The 23,001-nt window shown below is 35.5% G+C and overlaps 1 protein-coding gene across 2 annotated transcripts in view; it reads left to right on the top strand.

Moving 5' to 3' along the window:
• Positions 1-23,001, top strand: part of SOX5 (SRY-box transcription factor 5) — a 389,772-nt gene that overhangs the window by 298,226 nt on the left and 68,545 nt on the right. For both annotated transcript variants that reach the window (XM_024733444.1, XM_024733445.1), the window contains exon 9: positions 21,928-22,074. In XM_024733444.1, the coding sequence (XP_024589212.1) occupies positions 21,928-22,074 (147 nt within the window). The remainder of the gene's footprint in view (positions 1-21,927; positions 22,075-23,001) is intronic.

The following is a 23,001-nucleotide window of genomic DNA, read 5'->3' as shown; positions in this document are numbered from 1 at the left end:
TATACACTAAGACATCTTACCTCTTATCCTACTCCTTTATTGTAGAGCTAAACTGTTTCTCATAGAAATTTGAGAAAATTTATAAACTTTTCATTACTTCCTTTAAGGAAATAGTTCCTATGTTTTCAAACTATAATGTGGAAGCGAATTATTTTATAAACCCCATAGTATCCCAGAAATTTTATTTACTCAGCAAATACTTATTCTTTGTAAGTGACTAAGCTAAGCATCATAAGGAATGCAAAGATGAATTAGTTAAGAATCCTTGATGGACCATAAAGGAGCTTGAAATGTAAGAGAATGAATGGAGTGTGAAAGTGGAATAGAATTTGAAGAAAGTCATACAACCTCCTGTCCTAACGAGTCTATTTGAAATAAAAAGGACCTCAGAGACCTTTAAAAGCAGTTGTTTCAAACTGTTCACAGGAGTCCGAGTGGCTCCAATCGCCACCAAACAGTACCATTCACTTTTATTTGTTTTATAGATTGAGTTCTACTGGCTGAGATTGTTTGAATAAAAGATTCTGCTGCTAAAATAAAATTTAAAAATCATTCTTCTATTCCAACTCTTGAATTTTATTGACGAGGCAGTTTAGACTTTAAGTAGTGACCTGGCTAAATCAGATATTAACAGAAGTGTGCCTGTAATCCTAGCAGCTGAAAGCTAAATCTAGCTTCTTCCTATTTTTCCATGGTATCCTTACAAATATTTAAATGAATATATTCATATATATTACTTTTAAGTTGTTTTGTGTAAAAAGAGGGGAGAAAAATTGCTATTTTTGCATTTAGACTTAAATTAAGGATGAATAAAACAATAGATAGGATTTGCATATTAGTAACAATGGCAACCTTCTGAATTGCTTTCATTTTGCTGAGTTCACTGACTGTGCTCTGTGAATTAATTCTTTTGTGAAAAGCTATTGAAAGATCAAGGAATTCAGAAAACAAAACAACAGAGAAGTGTGCTGTTTCATATCTATTTGTTTATAAAAGGTTCAAAGTGAGATTGTTTACAGCACAAGTCTTGTTGATATTTTATTTGCTTCTTAGAAGAAAGATAGTATTCAAAAGTTGATTATATAATCATGCAGATAAGATTTTGCGGTGATGAATGAAATGTTCTGAGAGAAAGACCAAGGAGAAAAACCATGTTACAATTTTGAACTACATTTGGTTGGCAGGTGACTTTGCAAGACTTGAAAATAGAGCCCTATTCGATTCCTTCAGATAAAAAGCTTAAGCCAGCCCAGCATATTTCAGATTTGCTGTTTCCTGTGGAAGTTTCTCAGTATTGTCCTGCCAAACTTATGGCATGAAAAGAAAGGGGAGGAGGGAAAGGAATCCTTAATTATTCCATCTTTCTTAATCCTGACCTTTCCCTTAATGCCATACCCCCTTTTCTTACCCAGTGGCTTCTTGGATAAAGGAAGGAGACAGGAAAAAATGGAGGAACAGACTCAAAGTATGCTCCCCAATGATTTGGTACAATGAGCATCGGGCCAGCAGAGTTAATACCTCCAACAGGGAAATTGCAACAATGTTCTCTCTTGCTTTTGCCATTCTAGAACTTCTTCGATGTAAAATGAAAAAAGTAATCTTGATAGTTAAAATTACAATTACTTCCTTTTTGGAATGAGGCAGAACTGCAGAAAATATTGTCCCTCCATCTATAATAGTTGCTTTAAGATAAGTTTCCATCTGAAATTTGACTATACTGTGCTCTACTATCCTGTGCTCTAGTCTATACAGCTCGTACAGATATGACTAGCTTTCCCCTGAATTTAGTTCTTCGGTTTTCAAGGAATCTTAAATTGTTAGTAATAGTACAGTTAAAACATTTGGTTAACGTATAGAAGATAGGCCATGACATTTAACTAAACAATAAAAAAAAAAAAGCCAAGGCCCTTAAAAGTTCTTCATTTTTATTCTCTTCTTGATTTGATTCATCTTGCATCTGGTTTCCTTCCAGAGGAATTTTAAGTTTGGATGTTTTAGTGTCACCTTAGACACAAGCTAGCATTAAATGCAGTATGAAACTATAAAATACATAGTTTCCATAGGCTCAGTCTTTGCACTGTAACCGTCTGATCATTTATTGATACAGTAGTACAGTAATCCGTTAGATGACCTGATGACTTATGCTTTTTTTTTTCTTTCTTTAAAGCATGTTTGTCAGTTTGTGAAAAACATTAAAAAATTGCTTTTAATTGTTTTAAAGTAAATCTTACAAATAAATAATATTTAAATGGAACTTATAGTATGATGGGTTATGAGCTTGAGCTCTCCTGAATACCTCTTAGTCTCAGTTTCTTCCCTTGTGAAATGTGATAATTTTGTTCCTACATGATAAAGCTGTTGTGAGGATTAAATGAGATAGTATGTACAATATGCTTAGTATAGCATAAGCATTCAGCCATCACTAGCTGCTATCATCCTTGTCATTATATCCTGTATTCAGGGATTTCGCCACTGTCAGAAATGAGCCTAATGACTTCTTCCATATTTCAAGTTAGCAAGTATTTTTCTAAGATATAGCAATTATGTTCTATAGTACAGAGGTGTATGGCAAATTGAGAAATCCATCTCAATTTAATTTGGGGTTGAGAGCCATTCCCCCATGTTTAATGCAAGCCGAAAGTCTTTATGAAAGTAAAATATCCTTTCAATATAAAAACCTTTGCTCTACATGTAAGACTACACAAAAAAACTGTTTCAATTCTTCCTAAAAATGAAGAGAATGTATCTCCCTATTTCTTTCCATTCCATAAGAGTTACTAGAGCATCTTTGCTTTTATGACATTGACAATTATTTGCGAATGGAACAAACTTTTCCCTTTGAAGGGAAAGCTGTATGTTATTGGAAAGTTACAGTGTTTTATTGTAATGGGGAGAGTTTTACAGCAGGGCTGGATGGTTAGGGCATAATAAAGGCATAGCAAAGCTGTTGGTATATCATGATCCCTCTAACTTCCCAAACTCTTCAACAAATAAGGGATTAACAAATAAGGGTCCTGCTCTCAACTTGCTTCTGAAGTGATATGTGAGTCTGGTCTCAAGTCATTTAATCTGGCCAGCTCTCAAGTTTTCTTGCTTTTAAAATACAGATAAGTATAGCTGTTCTACCTATATATCATGGAAGAAGGGAGGAAATGAAACAAAGCACTATGAAAGTAACCACGAGCCTCAGAAATCCCCAGAAGGAGTCTTTGCACCTTACAAGTGGACTTCTCTGATTCCTGATACATTTATTCATGTACTGTCAAAGAAAATATGAGAGAAGGGTGCTGAAGTAACCATTGGCCTGAGGCATTCAAAAGAAATGCTTTAGAAACCTGAAAATAGTCAAGCTACCACTGAAGATCTAATTAGGCAAGAAATAGGAAGTTTCATTATTCCTATTACATCTCCATGGAAGGAGAAGGAAGATGAGCAGGTCGGACCAGGGCTAGACTACCCAATAGACAACCTAACAACATGCTTACATCCAGGAAAAGAAGGGCTATGTGGAAATAAATAAGTAAGTAACAATTTGACACAAAACAGCTTCATAGCAGTAATCAGAATGCTGTGTTACTTTGAAGTTCCCAGCCAACTGGTTGGGCACTATAAACTTTTTAATCCTTAAGGATGCTAAAGATTTAAAAACAGGAAGCTACTTCTAAAAATCTACCTCTGTTCCTATTGAGAATCTTTCTCTCTCTCTCTCTTTTACTTTTATGTCTTCCTTTTTTCCCTTCTTTCTTTAACTTGTCCTCTCTACATTTTTAGTTGCCCCCTCTGTTAATCCTTCTCTACGAGTCTTCCCCTTTTCTCTATTCTTCAGTTTTTCCCTCCTCTCTCTTGTTCTCCAAAATCTGGGACTCTAGCTACTTTTTTATTCTCCCACAATAGTGAAAAATGGAGGTACTATCTCCTTTAGAACTATTTGCTTATTAGTTAAACAATTATAATAGCAATCCAGATATGAGCAGATGAGTGAAGAGTTTTCATTGGGAATACCAAAATGGCAAGGATTGAGGCTGTCAGAGGAAAATATATCTGGGCCTTTTTTTTCCCGTCCAAATAGATTTGATAACATTCTAAATGCTCTTAGAAGATACTAGCCTAGAGATATTTTCATCCATAATACATCTTCTCTATTAATAAAGCCAATATTGCCAGGAACACATCAATGATGGAGGCTTTCATTGAGACCATAACACTAATAACAGTCTGATTTTCACCCACTCTCCAGAGATTAGGAAAAAAGTGTGAGTTCTCTTGGAAAAGAAAAACAAAGAGGTGGAAACAGTTCTTTATTTTTATACTAAGAAAAACTGCACAATTGGTTTCTTAGCATCAGCTGAAATGGAGAGAATTGCTTTTCACCTTGTTTGTTTAATAGTCTACTATCAGTATTTTATAGTCTTGTTATCTCAGATCATGGGTGGTGACCCCTGGCTACCTGCTCTCCTGCACACTTACACCATTTAGTGTTCATTCTTTATACATACATGGACATATTAGAGATACAGCTCAGTGCTCTGTCATGACCTAGATTGGTGGGATGGGGTGGTGGGAGGGAGGTCCAAGAGGGAGGGGATAATATGTACACATATAGCTGATTCACTTCATTGTACAGCAGAAACTAGCACAACATTGTAAAGCAATTATATTCCAATTTAAAAAAAAAAAAGAGTAAAGCCAGAAAAAAAAGATCAAGTCTAAATGTTGCAGTGTTTTTTAAAATCTTTATAATTTACAGTGTTAGCAAATCCCACTATTCCTGATATTTTCTTGGGAAGGAAGGTCAAAATGTTTAAGAATTATAAGTCAGAGCTGTTGAATAAGATACTTTTTTCGTATGTGTGATTGTATTTTTTACTTTTTAATTTATAAAAATAACATGCAGTAAATTTGACTATATTTGGGTTATACAGTTCTTTGAGTTTTAACCACCACCATCATCAGGACGCAAGACAGTTCTATTACCCCCCAAATTCCCTTGGTCTCTTTGACCACCTAGGAAAGGAATTCTCTTATCTCCTGCCCAGGAAGTCTCAGCCTGGCTGGCAGGACAGCTGAAGCCAAGAGAAACCAGCTCTCTTAACGGTTCAATAGCTGTTCTTTCACTCCCTCCATTTTAATATGGCTTTCTGCTCTGTCTACTGTCCTTGACTCCAACATTTCTTAGTTCATACTCAAGAGAAAAAACATTTGGTTTTTTCTTTACATTAATTTCTCATCTTATTTTGTTGGAGTAATGGCTTAAGTATTTATTTTCTGCTTTTAAATTTATTTTAAAATTTTTGATTGTGACCCAAAACTTGCAAGTTTTTATTAATCTTACATATATTTATTTTTATTGTAGTAAAATATACATGGCATAAAATTTGCCATTTTAACCATTTTTAAGGGTACAGTTCCATGGCATTAAGTACATTCACGTGTTGTACTACCATCACCACTACTCATCTCCAGAACTACTTCATCATTTCAATCTGAAAGTCCATACCCATTAAACAGTAACTTCTGATTTTCCCATACCCCTAGCCCCTGATATAACTACTATTCTCCTTTTTGTCTCTATGAATTATCTATTCAAGATACTTCGTTATAAGTGGACTCCTACAATATTTGGCTTTTTGTGTCTGGATTATTCATTTAGCACAGTGTCTTCAAGGTTCATCCATGTTGTAGCATGTGTCAGAATTTCCTTCCTTTTTAAAGCTGAGTAATATTCTATTGTTTGTCAGTTCATCTGTTGGTACATATTTGGGCTTTTGTCTATTGTGAATAATGTTGCTGTGAACATGGATGTACAAGGAGCTGTTCTAGTCCCTGCTTTCAAGTATTTTGGGTATATCCCCAGAAATAGGATTGCTGGATCATATCGTAATTCTATGTTTAATTTTTTGAGGGACTGACATAATGTTTTCTAGAGACTTCACTGTCTTACATTTCTACCAGCAACGCACAAGGGTCCCAATTTCTCCACATCCTCATGAACATTTGGTATTTTCTGTGTTTTTTGTTTGTTTGTTTTGATAATAGCCATCCTAATGGGTTTGAGGTGGTATCGCATTGTGATTTTGGTTTGCACTTCCCTAATGGGTTGTAATGTTGAGCATCTTTTCATGTGCTTTATTAGCCATTTCTATATCTTCTTTAGAGAAAGGAGAGTAAGAGCCTTTTAATTGATTCCTGAATAATGTTTGCCTTTTCATTTTTCTCACTTTAGGTGGGCCTTTCATTAATATTTGTTGACTGAAAGAGGGATAATTGAACAAATGAGTAAAAGAATAAGTACTGTTTCCCATTACCATACAGAGCATTTCAGTCTCAGTAACCACTAGATTTGCTACCCGGGGCAGGTTCCTTAACTTTGCTAGGCTACATTTTCATAATCTGTAAATGGGGATATTAATACCTGCCCCACTGGGTTGTTACGTAGCTTAAATGCTATGCAAAATACTTTTGAAACAGTGACATGTCAATATGAAATTAAAATTTGCTAATAAAAATGTTAATATTTATAATTATCTGTTTAAGTTTCATAATACTTAAATGCTGAGTGTTTCTTTGCTGTTCATATATTAGGAGTACCCTCTTAAAATAATATGAAAAATCTTTTTAAAAGTGTAAGCTTCACAGGGACTAGCTCAGTATCTTTCAAGAGATATTTGTTGACTCAACTAAAGAATGATGAATGAATGCACATTTGCACGCACACAGTTTTAAGTTGCCTTTGACCAGTGTGGCTTTTCTCATTACAAACAGTGAATCCAAAATACTGTGTTGCCTCAAACTCTATTGGATTGATATTTTAAAAACCGTTAAGTCTCTGGTGAAGTATTGAGTTAAAGGGAAAGAGTAAGAGTTGGGTTTTGTTTTGTTTTTTGTTTTGATGTCTTAAAATAATAAATTATAGGTGATTTTATCTGAATTTTGTGTCTGACTTTTTTTCTGATTAATTCTATTGCATTAGTAACACCATATCTCTTCTTCTCTGTTGATAAAATAATAGTAATAATATTTACTAATTAAATTGATAAGGCTGTGATGTGGCATTTATAGAGGGTTTTGTGAATCTTTCATTAAAGTTTGTGGAAAATGTGTTATACTAGAAAAGTACTGGATCAGTTGTAAGTCAATTTGATGTTGATATACTTTAATGGGAAAATCTTCCCAATTATGTGAGAAGAAACACTAATGAAAAATACATGTTTCCTATACTAAACTATTTTCACTTTAAATCGGATTGACTTTATCTTCATTTTTTAAATCATCCTTTTAATTTTTAAGCTGGCTGAGATTTGAGGCTGGTGTTCACATATTGATTTCAACCAAACGTCGAAGTGTAGGATCAGAAGAAGAATAAAAGATGGTCCAGATAAAAAAGAGAAATGTTAGATTTTTTAAAAAAAGCTAATTTGTCACTTCATTCATTGAATATGAACTGAATAGACTTCTAACCCTTAAAATACTTTTTTTCCCCTCTTTTTATTGCCTGGAATCTTAAGAGCTTTATCATTTGCAGTCATAAAATGAAAATATACACCAAACCCTCAAAGGGCAAGTATGAAATTAAATTATATTTGGGCAGCTGTAACCTTTTAAAACGATCAGATTCCAGTTAATGTATTTCTTCCTGTTCCAAGTGCTGCCATGGTGTTTGATGGTGGGAAGCAGTCCAAAGGGCATTGGGAGATAATAAATTCACTGTAAATTTCACCCCAAGGCATGTCTCGATACACCAAGGCCTCCATTTAGCAAGGCTGACCTAAAACTCTTGTCACATCCAAAGGTCATTTAGGTTGGGGTTGGTGTGTCCCATCTATCTTTCCTTGATGTAAAGAGTGACAGTTGAAACAGGACTGAGCTCATAAACAGTCATCTGGATATGAAAAAGAAGCTAGCTTTGGAATAGGTGGGGAAAGTGAAGAGAGAACTATCTTTTACATTAGGACTGGCAAATACTGTGCTTTTTGCAAAGTCAGTGAAGGGTCGACACGATCTCGTAGCTGCTGTTTCAGAGCAGCCATGAGTTTGAAAGGGGCATCACTGGACTTGGTTGATCTAGAATCAGGTGCCTTTTCTTCTTGCTTTATATTTGTTTGCCAAAGCCTAAGGTGATTTTTAGTAAGTATTTTTTAGAAGAATGTAATATTTCCAATCTCCTTTTACTTTAAAATAATATTCCTTCCCCCATTTAAATCTTTTCTCTTCAGTTAATTTACAAGATGAACCAACACATGTGAACAAATTAGGAGAAAAATTGTTTTAAAGAAATGAAGCTTAATGTGGTACTGGAATATAGCAATTTTTCTATTGCCCACTTAATCGTATACTTTTTTATTGTGGTAAAATATGCAGAACAGTAAAATTAATCATTTTAACCATTTTTAAGTATACAATTCAGTAACATTAAATTCCTTCACAGTGTTGTATACCCACCGACAATATTTATTTCCAGAACTTTTTAATCATCCCATGGAAACTCTGTACCCATTAAATAATAACTCCCCATTCCCCACTGTCCCCCGCCTTGCCTCAGCCCCTGGTAACTTCTATTCCACTTTCTGTCTCTATGAATTTGCCTACTCTGTGTGCCTCATATAAGTGAAGCATACAATATTCATCCTTTTGTGTCTGGCTGATTTCACTTAGTATAATGTTTTCAAGGCTCATCAATGTTGTAGCATGTATCTCTCAATCATTACTTTTAAGAATGACTTCAGTTCTTTCAAAGACAATATTTTAAAATGTTAAGAATCAGGGATATATAAATGACCAATTATAATAATCATAAGTAATATATAGTGTCATATGGAGAAATATTAGATAACTACTGGACAGATATAACAGAAGAGTTAAGTCTTATAATTTTTCTTGGGGAAAAACATGAAAATTCTTTTCATTAAGGCAGAGATCTCTGTTCATTGATGTGTTCTAAGTGTCTAGAATAGTACTTGGTGCATAATAGGTGCCCAAATAAATAAATATTGAATGAATCAATCAATTTAAGTCAGGAAAACAGGAGTTACAACTGATTATTTCTGTGAACTACTTCGATGATATGTGAGAAATATGTCCTGCACAATTGAAAAGGAAGGCTTTTGTAATCAGAGGAGCTAATGAAATTCGAAATACACTCTAAATGCAAGGTGTATTTTTGTTATTTTAATTGATTTAAGAGTAATATGTGATTTGGGTAGTGCAAAAAGTAGCCAATTTTAAATATGTTTTTCTTATATTTTTTAAAATGGTCTAGAAAAATCAAGGAATTGAAGCAAAATACAGTTTTTAAAATATAATTAAATGCTTAGTATAAATTATATGGAAAAGAGCAAATATTTAAATAAGGATGAGACTCAAAATGTTGAAAATTTTATATCCAGATTTAGTCTATAATTGATTTTGAATCAATTTTAAATCATCTTAAAAAAAGTGATTAGGTCAACATCATTCTAGGTAAAAGTGGGTTATAGGTGAACCAAATCCTTCCAATCAGTTCTTCATATTATTGTATATCGAGACTAACCTTATGGAAATGCAAATCTTGTTACATCATTCCTCTTTTTGAACTGTTCTAGCTTCCCATCTACCTTTCCAAACACCTCTCACAGTACACTGGTGCCTCACTGACCTTCTTCCAAGGCCCTGTATTTGTCTTGTTCTCTTCTACCACAAGGTTCGTCTGCCAGTACACCTTCCTGCTCCATGTATGTGGTTACATCATCTCATCCTTCTGATTTCTAACTAATCATATTTATAGGGAAGCCTTTCCTGGTCCGTCTGACCATATTATAGCTCTCTCTTAAATGTTTTCCCAGCACCACGAGTTGAGAAGAAAACCAAACTGAGACAGTATTTACTGGCAGTGGCCAAGTGGAAGGAGGAGGATGAAAATGCTAGGAGAAATGTTCTTGGGTACTTCTCAGTTCCTTCCTGCCCTACATCTGCAGTAATGTAATTACTATCAGAAGAGCCCAGTCTCTGTCAGAAGTACTATTAGAATTGCCCTCCCCACGCTTGTTCATCTCTTTGCTCCAAAGCCCCAGACCCTACTACTATATCAGAATGACCGGAAAAGAGCTTCATAAGGCATAGAGGTTAAGAGTTATAAACTCTATTAAAAGACTTGGATTTTAACCTCAGCTTACCTGTGTGACTTCGGACAAATGACTTTTTCTTTCTCTGTGCTTTAGTATCCTCCTCCACAAAATAATAATGTATTTCCTAAGGTTGTTGAGAAGGTTCAGAGAGATATGGCCTGGGCCTGGCACACAGTAAGCTTCCTGTAAACTCTAGCTACTATGATTATTTTTGCTGCTGCCGTTATCGTTCTGTATCCAATCTCTCTTGAAATTGAGATTAATTCATCTTAATGTCATGTACTCAAATATCCAACACTACTTAATATGCAATATTTCCTTAATCTTAATGGTTTACAATGAAAGAAATGAAGGAAAACATAAGGGGGAAATCCACAGGAAGAAGTCTTTTTAAATTTAACCCATCACATGTGCTGTCTATTAGTACTAGCAGTACAACTAAAGAAAAAAAAAATCTTTAACGGCTGTGCGCTTTTTTCAGGGAAAGTAGAGTTCTGTCGCTAGAGATTAAAGAAGTTTTTCACTCTTGAAGCCTTTAACCCCGGGTCTTGGAAACTATCTTTGACTCAGAGCTTAGGAAAAACCTTATTACCAGTGGCCAGCAGGTAGGGGAATCCCAGTGGGGTAGAGGGAGATAAATTCATCATGGAAAGTTGAAGTTTGGAAAGCACCTTCACACTGTAACATTGCTACGCATATGGTAAGTTTATGTGGTACGTAATAGAAAAGAGAATTTTAAGGGATACTCAGCCTCCTAACACTACTAGTTACTTAACCTCGGGCAATTTATGAGCTTTCACTCCCCCCATTGAACACACAGAATTGTTACGGTGATCCCTGAAATAGCATAAAGACGAATAGCGAAGTGGGTGGTGCATCATAGTCACTGAGGAGATCATAGATATTGCTCTTCCTCTCCCAAATACGCCAAGTATTTTTAAGCATTCAGCAAGTATGCATTCTGGAAGTGAGTCTGTTTTTTATAATATACAAAATAACATACATAGTCTGGTTTAATGTGAACTAACACTCATTTACTTTTTGTTCTGAGTTAAAATCCTCAGTGTTTTTAATGTTTTGATTATGTTATACACCCTCCCCCCCAACCTACGGAGATTTCACACTTATGAACTTAGCCAAAGATAAGTGTTTGCTTTAACATTCTTTCTGATAATACTCAGCTTTTCTATATTTAATAATGAATTCTTGGTAGCAAAAGATTTTTCTCCCCCAGTAAACAAGCATTTCTGTGCTTATTGTTACTTCGAAAGGAATTTCAGCAGTGTTTTATTCCCATACGTTAAACTAATTAAAGATAGGAGTAGAGTCACTGATCTAGAAAAGATTTGAAGAGCTTTCCAGCCAAATGGAGGTGTACTTACTGGTTGGTGACCTCAGGAATAGCTGCAGAGTATTTATCCTCCCACAGTAATGAACAGCAAGTCTGGAGTGGCATAGAAAGGGTCAATCGAATAGGTCACACATCATATGGGGAGGCAGATGTTGGAACATATTGTAATGGATTACTGTGCAGTATATGAAGATGGCTTGTGGAGTAGAAAAAACGAGGAAGGAGTGAGAAAGAGAGAGAGAGAAACTCTCAGTTGGTGTTTTCTTGCATGACTCTCGCAAATCTATCTGGTCCTTTAAGGGACTGCTTCAATTATAAAAGTCAAAATGTTTTTCTAGCTATTCAAGGTTTATTGGTGTGTAATAAAATGAAGAAAGCCCTTCAAAATCTATTTCGTTTGAAGTGTTTCTTATTTATATGCTTCAGTATCTGCAGTGTGACAGAAACAGCATGAGAGCATCATACCTGTGAAAAAGGTCTTCAGGTTTAAATAAGTTCAAATGTATTCTTTAATTTTTAGCAGGATGCCGTGTTCACACCCTCTCAACACTACATCCCTCTCTGATAAGCTCTGTATTCCAAGTATCACACTGAGTGGATCTGAATTTGGAATAAAATAATAAAGATTGTCTATGTATTATTAATATTTGGTGATGGCAGCTTTACATAGATAATATCACTTTTGTACATGTATTTACTATAGCTTTTTAATAGTAAAACCACACTATAGCCAGACATAATATTTTACTTTTGTATTATAACTTTGCCAAGACATATCACCCAGGAGTGATGTATTTAAGGAGATGTGGGTCATAGTAGCAGTAGTTTCTGCCTTGGAGGCCCTAGCAGGCAGCCCCATATTTCCTCAGGCAGGTCCTCCAAGCGGCTCACCAGTTTTCTCTAAAGGCAAAACATTCCTTTCTGAAGTGAATGACAATTGTTTTCCCCTTTTAGCTTGTCTTCCTGCAATCCTGAACTCATCTCTGTGTGTCCGCTGACCATCCAGCCTTTCGGAGACTTTATCCACTCAAGTCATTCCCTTGCTTAACCTGCTATTGAAACTCTTACATTCCAACAGCTCCGGATGGTTCTTTTTTTAAATTATGCACCATTGATATACCATTAGTTATCCTTCATTTCCACAAATCTGTACTAGGTCTGAATTTACTTACTCTTTCGGTTTGATATGTTTCTTTCTTTTCCTCAAGTTTCCTTACGAATTGTGTCCAAATACACAAGATCCTGGATCTTCCACATTGCATGTACTTACTTGAACTTGTTTCTCCAAGTGACTCCAGTCCCTGCTATACCCAGACTATCATTCCCTTTGCTCCCTTGAGAATAACTCTTCAATTGCAATGCCGGATGGGAGATGAACTGCAAATGCCTCCCAAATTCCTCCGGCACCTGTGATTCCCCCAATCACTTTCTCCCATGGTCTCCAGGAGATCTGGGGAAGCAACAGGAGAAGTGCTTCACTCCCTCCAGCCCCCATCCCACTTACATACCACCAAGGAGTGTAGAAGAGAGCTCTAACCATCTACTCCCTTCCCCAAGCCTTTCACCCTCAACACAGACTTGACAAAGAGTCTCAGTCTTTAGAGCTGTCTGTCAACTCTGTCTAGTCTCCGTTTCTTCCAGCAGTCCCCTTAGTGGTTAAAAAAAGTCATCAGCTTTCAGAGCTCACTTTGATATGCTAGTGTTCCTTGATGGGTACAAAGAGTGCAGGGTCCTTTACAATCGGTATTGTACTTCTCTACTAGGATTTTTGAAAATTAAAAAATTTTAAATTATTGTGTAAGTATATAAAAATTATATAAGAGGAAAATATGTTTATTTCTGGTACTTATTATTGTCATTATATTGTTTATCATTATGGACCTTTTGATAAAAGCTATACACTGCTATTAAACTGGCCCCTCACAGTCTCTCTGATAGGTTTTACTCTTTAAAATTGAATTCAGGTGTCCAGAACCCTTACAACTCAACAATAAAATAACCCGATTTCTTAAAGGAGCAAAAGATCGGAATAGACATTTTACCAAAGAAGACATAGAAATGGCTAGTAAGCACATGAAAAGATGCTCAATGTCATCAGTCATTAGGGAAATGCAAATTAAAACCACAATGAGATACCACTTCACTTCTACTAGAATAGTTATGATCGAAAAACAGACAATACCAAGTATTGATGATAATACACTGCTAGTGGGAATGCAGAAAGGTTCTTTAGAAAGTTTGGCAGTACCTTGAAAAAGTAAACATTAACTTACCATAAGACCTAGCAAAATCCAATCCTAGGAATTGGGTAGCCAAGAGAAATGAAAACACACAAAGACTTGTACTGGAACATTCATAGCAGGACTATTCATAATAGCCTAAAATTGGAAACAAACAAAATGTCCATCAACTGGATAAATGGATAAACAAATATGGTGTATCAATACAAATGAGTACCATTCAGCAATACAATGGAACAGACTACTTACACGTGCTACAACATGGAGGAACCTCAAAAACATGCTAAACGGAAGAAGCCAGATCTCTTTTTCTTCAGTCTCCTCCAGCCCTGCCCCAGTAGTGTTGACTGCAAAAGAAGATAGCCTCACATCTAACCCAGGGGAAGTAGAAGGAGTGTGTACTTTTATTTTAAAAAGGGAAGAGGAAAGTTTCTCTTAAAAGTTCCCTCTATGGTATATAGGAAAACCTTAAATACTTAAATATATTTTGTTGGTGGATTTAAAAGTTAACTTTATGACTTTGCATGTTATGTTCACTTACCTGGAATATCTTTCCATTCTAACTTTCTCTTACAATTTCCTTGGAGACGCCTATCTGGCAGGGCTGCAGCTGGGCCCCACCTTAGCAACGCTTTAAAAGATAGTCACAGCCAAGAAAGGTATCCCATCTAGGGCAAAACCATTCGTCTTCTCTTGAATGGAGCTGCGGGTAAGAACAGGAGCACAAGCTGTGGGTCTAGTCTTAAAACATCAAGGAGAGCAGGAATCGAAATTCACATCTGCCCTCCACATCATTTTTGTGTGCGGAGGGGAAAATACACATAACGTAGAATTTGCCATCTTAACCATTTTTAAACGTACAGTTCATTGGCATTGAGTACGTTCACATTGTTGTGCAAACATCATCAGCATCCATCTCCAGAACTTTTTCATCTCCCCAAATTGAAATTCTGTACCTATTAAGCAGTTACATCCCTTCCCGTCTCCCCACCCGACCCCCAGCTCCTGGGAACCACCGCTCTTTATGTCTCTATAAAAACGACTACTCTAGGGGGCTTCCCTGGTGGCGCAGTGGTTGAGAGTCCGCCTGCCGATGCAGGGGACGTGGGTTCGTGCCCCGGTCTGGGAAGATCCCACATGCTGCGGAGCGGCTGGGCCCGTGAGCCATGGCCGCTGAGCCTGCGCGTCCAGAGCCTGTGCTCCACAACGGGGGAGGCCACAACAGTGAGAGGCCCGCGTACCGCAAAAAAAAAAAAAGACTACTCTAGATGCATCATATAAGAGGGATCATACAATATTCGGTCTTTTATCATTGGCTTATTTCACTTAGCATAGTGTCTTCAAGGTTCATCCATGTATTAGCATTTGTCAGAATTCCCTTACTTTTTAAGGCTGAATAATATTCCACTGTATGTATATGACACACTTTGCTTATCCATTCCCCCCTTGATGGACACTTGGATCTCTTCCACCTTCTGGCTATTGTGACTAATGCCGCTGTGAACATAGGTGTACAAATATCTGTTCCAGGCCCTGCTTTCAATTATTTGGAATATGTACCCAGAAGAGGGATTGTTGGATCATTTGGTAATTCTGTTTCATTTTTTGAGGAATTGCCATAGTGTTTCCCAAAAGTAGTTATACCATTTTATACTCCCAGCAGAAAATCTCAAAGGTTCCAGTTTCTCTACATCCTCACTAATATTTGTTATGTTCAGGTTTTTTGATAATAGCTGTCCTAACGGATTGTGAAGTGGTATCTTATTTTGGTATTCATTTGCACCCAGCTATTTTGAAGGTGTGTTTGTCCAGATGGGAAAATGAACCATATTTTATTAAACACATCATTAGCTAGATATGTAAATTGTAAATTTATATATATTTGGCATGTGAGTTTCTATTTGCACTTTTGCCCTGGAATCCAACAAATTTAAGGCCTATTGTGTTTTTCATGCAATATGCTCGAATAACCTCAAAAAGAAGAGCTGACGGTATTAGAGCAAGAAGTCCATGTTTTAACTCAAGTTGCTCTGATAATTTTCTGTGAAGAAACATTATGAAAAATAATGTGCAAAGCAAATTTATTCACATTGAAACATGCTGATATGTTTTGAAAGATTTTCTTCAGTACATTAGTTTCTCTTTAAACTCCACATTTAAGTTACATTAGGAAGCTGAAATTAAGCCATAAAGATAACACTTATGGAGCCTTGAAATTGCTTTCTGAATTTTTTCCTCACAAATGTTATTCCTTGTCCCTGCCCTTAAAAAAACAAACATGCTTTTCATATACATCGTATCTACCATAAATCTCTCAGGTTAGATTTAAACTTTAGAAGTACACATTTATCAACTTTTAAAATCGTAATAAGCCACAACACACACATTTTAAAATCTCTAATCAAAACAGTTAACACATTGTAGACATATTAATTTTTATTGCCAGATTTCAGTTACTACACTTAAAAAAAAAATCACCTCCCATTTCTGTACATATATTTGAACTTCAAGATGCTATTAACAAGGGAGTTTTTAGCTCTGTAACGTTCTTTTTGAAGATTTAGGTCTATATGTGTTTGCTTAGGTGAGAGTTTAGAAGAGACTCCTACTTATTTCTGAGAGCTTTCTTGATCACCACGTGTGATAAAGGCTTCAACTTTCAGCCCTGTGCCTCTTTAAATTCTTGGGATAGTTAAAACAACTTCATTGGTCTCATTTAATTAAATGTTAAAATATGTAAAATTCATTTATAGTTATAGTACACCTCTTTTTTCTCTCTATGTATCAGTGTTTGACATGAAATTTCATTTGGAGAAAATGATCCTACTTATAAAATAATTTTAAACAATTAATTTAGCAAAAACAGCATTAAGTCGTTGTGCAGTGTGTTGGCACTCTTCACTCAGATCATGGAATCTTTTTTTTTCCTTTTTCCTTTTCACAACTGTTACTTCAACTCAAACTATCATTCAAATTACTGCTGCTAAATTTTGATAACCTCATAAATGATATTACTCTTGTCTTTATCTTAGCTAAGACAATATATATGTTTTAGCTTAAGACATATATATTGCTCTCAAACGTTCAGTGGCTTTCTCTTGCCTACATATTAAATTTAAACTCTTTTGCTTATATTTCATGATTTTCTGTAAGTTGAACGTAGCCTGCACCCAGTACTGTTTTGTTCTTCCCAAGGTTTGGGCTCAATTAGGTCACTGTCCTGTCTACCACCTACTCTCTCACCTACTGTTCCACACCATCCTCTCTATTCCCTTTGCAACAGCCAGGTCGTTCCTGCTCCTGTACCTGGCTTTAGATTGTGCTCCCTCCCTAGAATGCCACCTCTTTTATTATGCTCGGCTTAGCTACACCTCTATAATGAAAGCATATCAGAATGCACTGATTCATTTCCTTTTTTGTCATGCCTTTAACAGTGGCGTATAGTTACATATAGTACACTTATATTCTCAATATCTTATGTGTACCAGTGTTGACTTAGGGAAGAAACTATGTTTATGCATTTTCTGTGTCCCCCACTGTACCTAGCACAGTCCAGAGTCGGTAGTAGGAGGTTAGCACGTAAATATTACCTAGTTCTTACTTGGTATAATTAATCCATTAATAATCATAACTGTTACTTATTGATCAAGTGAGTGTTTTATGCACAGTATGTGATGTATTTCTCACAGCAACCATGCAAGGTCAGTTTTATTTATCCCTGAATTTGCGGATTAAGGAATTGTGGTTCAGATTGGTCACCCAAGGTCACTAGCTCAGAGCTGGGGTTAGAATTGTGGTTTGCCTTCCTTTTAACTGTCCCTCTAAAAGTAGAAATGGTCCTTGAAGGAGCTTAAAATACTGAAGAGACAAAGATGTAGTTTTACGGAACAGTTTGAGACAAAAGTGAGAGTTACTTATATGTATAGATAAATATATAGAAACATACTTATGAGCACATTGGCACCAAGACCCTAAGTAACCAATGAATAGATTCCAACCTAATTGTATGTGATTGTCTCCATTAAAAAAGAAAAATATCAGGCTTCCCTGGTGGCGCAGTGGTTGAGAGTCCGCCTGCCGACGCAGGGGACGCGGGTTCGCGCCCCAGTCCGGGAAGATCCCACGTGCCGCGGAGCGGCTGGGCCCGTGGGCCATGGCCTCTGAGCCTGCACGTCGTCCGGAGCCTGTGCTCCGCAGCGGGAGAGGCCACAACAGTGAGAGGCCCGCATACCACAAAAAAAAAAAAAAAAAGAAAAAAGAAAAAAATTGTCTGAAGTAGGTGTAGGGATGGAGGAAGGGAAAGGGAGTGAGAATGCAATATTTTAAGTAATATAAAGAATAGAAAACCTAATGCTCTGTGGGGTTGGGGAGTTTTGGAGATCAAGCCAAACCCATAACATATCCGTTTCAAGATAAGGGTCAGATTATTCTTCAAGGTAAAAAAGTGTTATTCTGTTAGTCTGGTTAGCATCATGCCCTGAGTGTTCTCCTTAATCTTCAGCTTTTTACGTTTAGGATCTCTCAGCTTCTTTCTGATGTTAAGAACAACTTGACTGTTTTTCATAAAAGTACATTTATCATAATACACCTTATATTTAACTCTGGGTTTTCTCTACTATCCTTTTTTTTTTTTGTGGTACGCGGGCCTCTCACTGCTGTGGCCTCTCCCGTTGCGGAGCACAGGCTCTGGACGCACAGGCTCAGCGGCCATGGCTCACGGGCCCAGCCGCTCCGCGGCATGTGGGATCTTCCCGGACCGGGGCACGAACCCGTGTCCCCTGCATCGGCAGACGGACTCTCAACCACTGCGCCACCAGGGAAGCCCCTCTCTACTATCCTTTAAAGTAAAATGTGAACCAGGTTTTTGTTTAAACATTTTTATTTATATATAATTGCAAGTGACTATAATTATATATGTACGTAATATGTAAATGAGTTCTGTAGTTCACAGGATGCTTGTTACTTCAGGTGGCTTTCCAGTTCCCACAAATTTCATGCCCCTTCCCGCTCACCAAGGTCAGCCAGTGATTCTGAGATTATAGACCTCCCTCAGTACAGATACCTACATGATTCTTGATTCTGCTTTAAGAACATCTAATAAATGAAATAAAATACTAGTCATCTCTAGACTTTCTTGTTTTAATATCAGTCAACGCACATCTTAATGGATAGACAAATGGATTTAATTTTTTGAAAGGTTGAATTAAAATAAGTCTCAGCAGCATTTAGTTTTTAAGGTGCCTACCCTTGATATATAACCAGGTATGAAAACCACTGTCAGCTTCTTTAAATCTACTGAAAATTTGTTTTAACTTGTGAATGGCCAAATTAGGTCCCAGCAGTATTAAAATTTCTGCTTTATTTTACTTGCACAGACCCAAACTATGTTAGATTCTCTGAGACTTGAGGCCTTTTTATGCTTCTGTAATATAATGTAAATTTAAGGAACACATATATTTGACACAAATTAAAATGTATTGAAAATAGATCTTTCCTACTTCCAAACCTTGGCAAACTAGGAAGATCAGATATGTGTGGTAGGAAATGTAATGATCTGGAAATAGTGGAAAGTTAAACACAGTTGGGGAAAAGTAGGTCTATATATCAACTCTTTGCATAGAGAAAGCCAAATATGAGGAAGGGGATATGCGAGATTGGGAGGATTGAAGTGCTACTTAATGTTAGCCATACTGAATGAGTAATAAGATTATGACTTTTTCATCATTAATTACTTTAACTCTCTGTGTTTTGTAAAAATACCAGTTATTAGTATACTGTTCTAGTAAAAATATGTATTTAAATGGGCCCATGTATTTTCCAAATTTATCTTCTTTTCTACTCAAAGGAATTTTTTAGGATAATTTAACTGAGGTAAACCTTAATTTCATATTTAAAAGGTTAAAATAATGCATTTATTTGAATGAAGGAAGAACATGTATGATTTTTCTTAATTCCAAGTATATACCATTTCCTACCTTTAAATTCATTAAAGTGTTTGGGAACATATTTATACTTCTATTTCTAATAGTAGTTCTAATACTTCTTTGGAAGTTGTGAATCTATAGTGATTTATGTTTAAACATTTAATTACCTTTTATGAGTGACTGGTCCATCTATTTAATTATCTAATTAATACAAATAGTCAATATTTTTTCAATAGTTTGAAATAATTTTTTAATAATCAAATTCAAATTTTGCATAACTATTTTGTTCACATTTTTCTTTTTAGCTACAGAGGTTAAAATTTCCCATGTCATCTTTAGTAATTATGGAACAATTTTATATTTTGTGTATACTAAACCAGAAATATGTGTTGTTACCTTCTAGGAATAATAGGCACTGGAATCATTTTTAAAGACAAGGATATAATATACAGTACAGTGTGAAATTTACAATATGTAATATAGTTATCCAGCCAGTATTTTAAAATACATATATTTTAAAATTCAGTACACTGGAAAAAGTTTTAATTTGCAAAGTGATATCCTGGGTTATTGGTTATTTTCTTAATGGCTTCATAAACAGTTCAGAAGGATGATGGAAGAAATTACTTTGTGAATTGCAGAATTTAAGACACAGGTTTTTAACTCAAGTGTGGGAAATGCACCATTTCTGATACTTTGAAAATGGTACACTCCCACTCATCATATTTGACATCATAACCTTTTACTTTTTATGTAATCTGTTAAAGACTTATGAATTAAATCTTATTCTTTCTGATTGACTGGAGTAAGAAATAACATAATTCTAATGCATGCCAAAAAAATTTTGGGGGTGGGACAGTCATTACTGATAGTATAAATATACTTCTCTCGTGTTTCTTTTGTCTGGAATGTATCTTGCATTAGTTGACATAAAACAATAAGCTATAATTTTAAAAATAATTTTAATGTCCTGTTTTCATTTAGAGCAAAGCATCTAGAAACTCTGAAAAATGTAAATATATTTTCATGTATATAAATGCCAGTCTTCATTATTTCATTTATAGAGAGACCCAACTTATCAGAGTCTCTGGCTTATCCTGAGCAGTTTCAGCCTTTGAAATTTCCCTTTCAGAGAAAAACCAAGATAATCCAGAGAACTATTTCACAGCACTTTTCCTTGAGAGCTTTTTTCTTTAACATCAGTCTTTTTATTTATGGAAGTTCTAGCTAGCATAGTAAATGCTATCCATGAAATCTTAAGACAAAAGAGAAATAAGAAATTGGGTTGTATTTTAAATATATATACACACATATATATGTATATATATGTGTGTATATCTATACATTTATTTATTAATATTTGTATATGTATATATAAATAATTGCTTCTTCAATCAGATTTTCACAAAATGCTAAATGGAGACGAAAGCGTATTAATCTAAACATTTGATATGACTATTTGAATCTAAAGCAACCTCCATGTTTTAAGATACTACATGATACGACCATCATCATCAAGTAAAATTTTCCCTTATTATTAAATTGATTTGTTGAAGAATTTTTATTGGTTATTTAATAAGAATTACTATGTGATGGCTTAGTCGAAGAGTGTGTGCTTTAGATAGTATTCCTTAAAACCCTAATCCTCAAGATTATCTCAAGTTTGTCTGTGTTTATATATCATGAAGTAAAGTGGCATTCTGGCAAGCATCCAGTTAACTTTTATCAACTGAGGTAGACTGACCCGATAATGTTCTTCAAATAGTCCCCTTCCATTCCCTCCCAGTGGCTTTTTTGCATTTCTACACAGCTAATAATCAGAAAAAAATGTTACAGGTGCCCTTTTCAGCAAGTCAAATAAAGGAAATATACAGGGCTTGAACCCATATGGATAGTAAGAAAATTACTTGGTGTATGAAGCTTCATTCTTTTGTAACACACCGTGTAAATTTTTAAATGGTTAAAATAAAGGTATTAACCATATAGTATGATATACTTTTCCTCCACTGATGTTGGCAAAGAGTAAATACGGATGACTGTTACTTGTTTTCAGTCCCTGTATATACTGAAACTAAAATTCCTTATGTGTCATATCTGTCATTTATCCCCTGAGAAGTAAGTCATGACAGTTGAGGTGACAGTGTCTTTCTTTAAATATTCCAGGGCACAAACAAAAAGACCCAATTGGAAAAATACCACATCTTATTATAGGTATTTTCTGACAGGTGCATTTATTTTATTACTCAGTCCTTATTTTCTCTCTCTCTCTCTCTCTCTCTCTCTTTCTCTCTCTCTCTCTCTCTCTTCTGTAGCAGTTATATGCTGCCCAGCTAGCTGCAATGCAGGTATCTCCAGGAGGAAAGCTCCCAGGCATACCCCAAGGCAACCTTGGTGCTGCTGTATCTCCTACCAGCATTCACACAGACAAGAGCACAAACAGCCCACCACCCAAAAGCAAGGTACCCTTTTGAAGAAACTACATGTTTTGACATTTAGAGTGTACTTTTCATTCAGTGATATTTATTGAATATCTATTATGTGCCAGCAACTGAGCTAAACTCTAGATCTCCAAGGAAATAATAGTCTAGTAGGATCAGTAAGGAAGGTGTCCCTATAAATTTGCATACCTACATTTAGTCACTCGTTTATTCAACAAACATGCATTTATAGTAGGAAATGTGAGTGACACAAATATTTGTAAGATAGGTGTGCTGTCATCAAGAATTTTACAGTCTTATAAAACAGATACCCACCCTCTATGATACAAAGTCTTAGAAGGAGTTGGAGATAAAGTGCATTGGAAGTTATTAGGACAAAGAGATTACTACCTTCAGTGAGAGATCTGGGAAAAGTTTCCCGAAGGGGCAACTGAAATAGACCCTTAATATATGAGTATGATTGGTGCATACAGAAAATGTTTTATATAAATATCAACAACTATTATTACGAGGTATAGTATAGACATAATTTTCGATGTATTATTCAGCCAATGAGATGATCGTGTACAGATAGGAAGATAATACTAGTATTAAAAGTAAGACTGTTTAGAAATAGTTTTGTTTTTAGAGCTAAGGAAACATTTCCTGAGAGAATGTAGAAAAGGATCAGGAGAGTTTCAGGTAATTTGTTTCTTGGCTTAGAAGAAGAGAGAAGCAGAAAAATTAATTTGAATTTCTTTGTGATTTTTAAGATCTTACCTAGATGATAGTATATGAATATATTAAACTTTCTGTGGAAAAAGTAAAAAGAGTAACCATAAAATAATTTTCACTGACGTTAATCAGGGAAATAATCGCACATTATCTAACAATTAGAAAATATTAAGTAGAAAACTGTTAACAGTTAATTTACCCCCAAAATAATACTGTTTTGTCTTTTGCTGAATT

This window comes from Neophocaena asiaeorientalis, unplaced genomic scaffold (genome assembly GCF_003031525.2).
Source record: "Neophocaena asiaeorientalis asiaeorientalis breed wild unplaced genomic scaffold, Neophocaena_asiaeorientalis_V1.1 scaffold150, whole genome shotgun sequence".
Taxonomy (NCBI): domain Eukaryota; kingdom Metazoa; phylum Chordata; class Mammalia; order Artiodactyla; family Phocoenidae; genus Neophocaena; species Neophocaena asiaeorientalis.
This window is presented reverse-complemented; position numbering and strand designations above follow the sequence as displayed.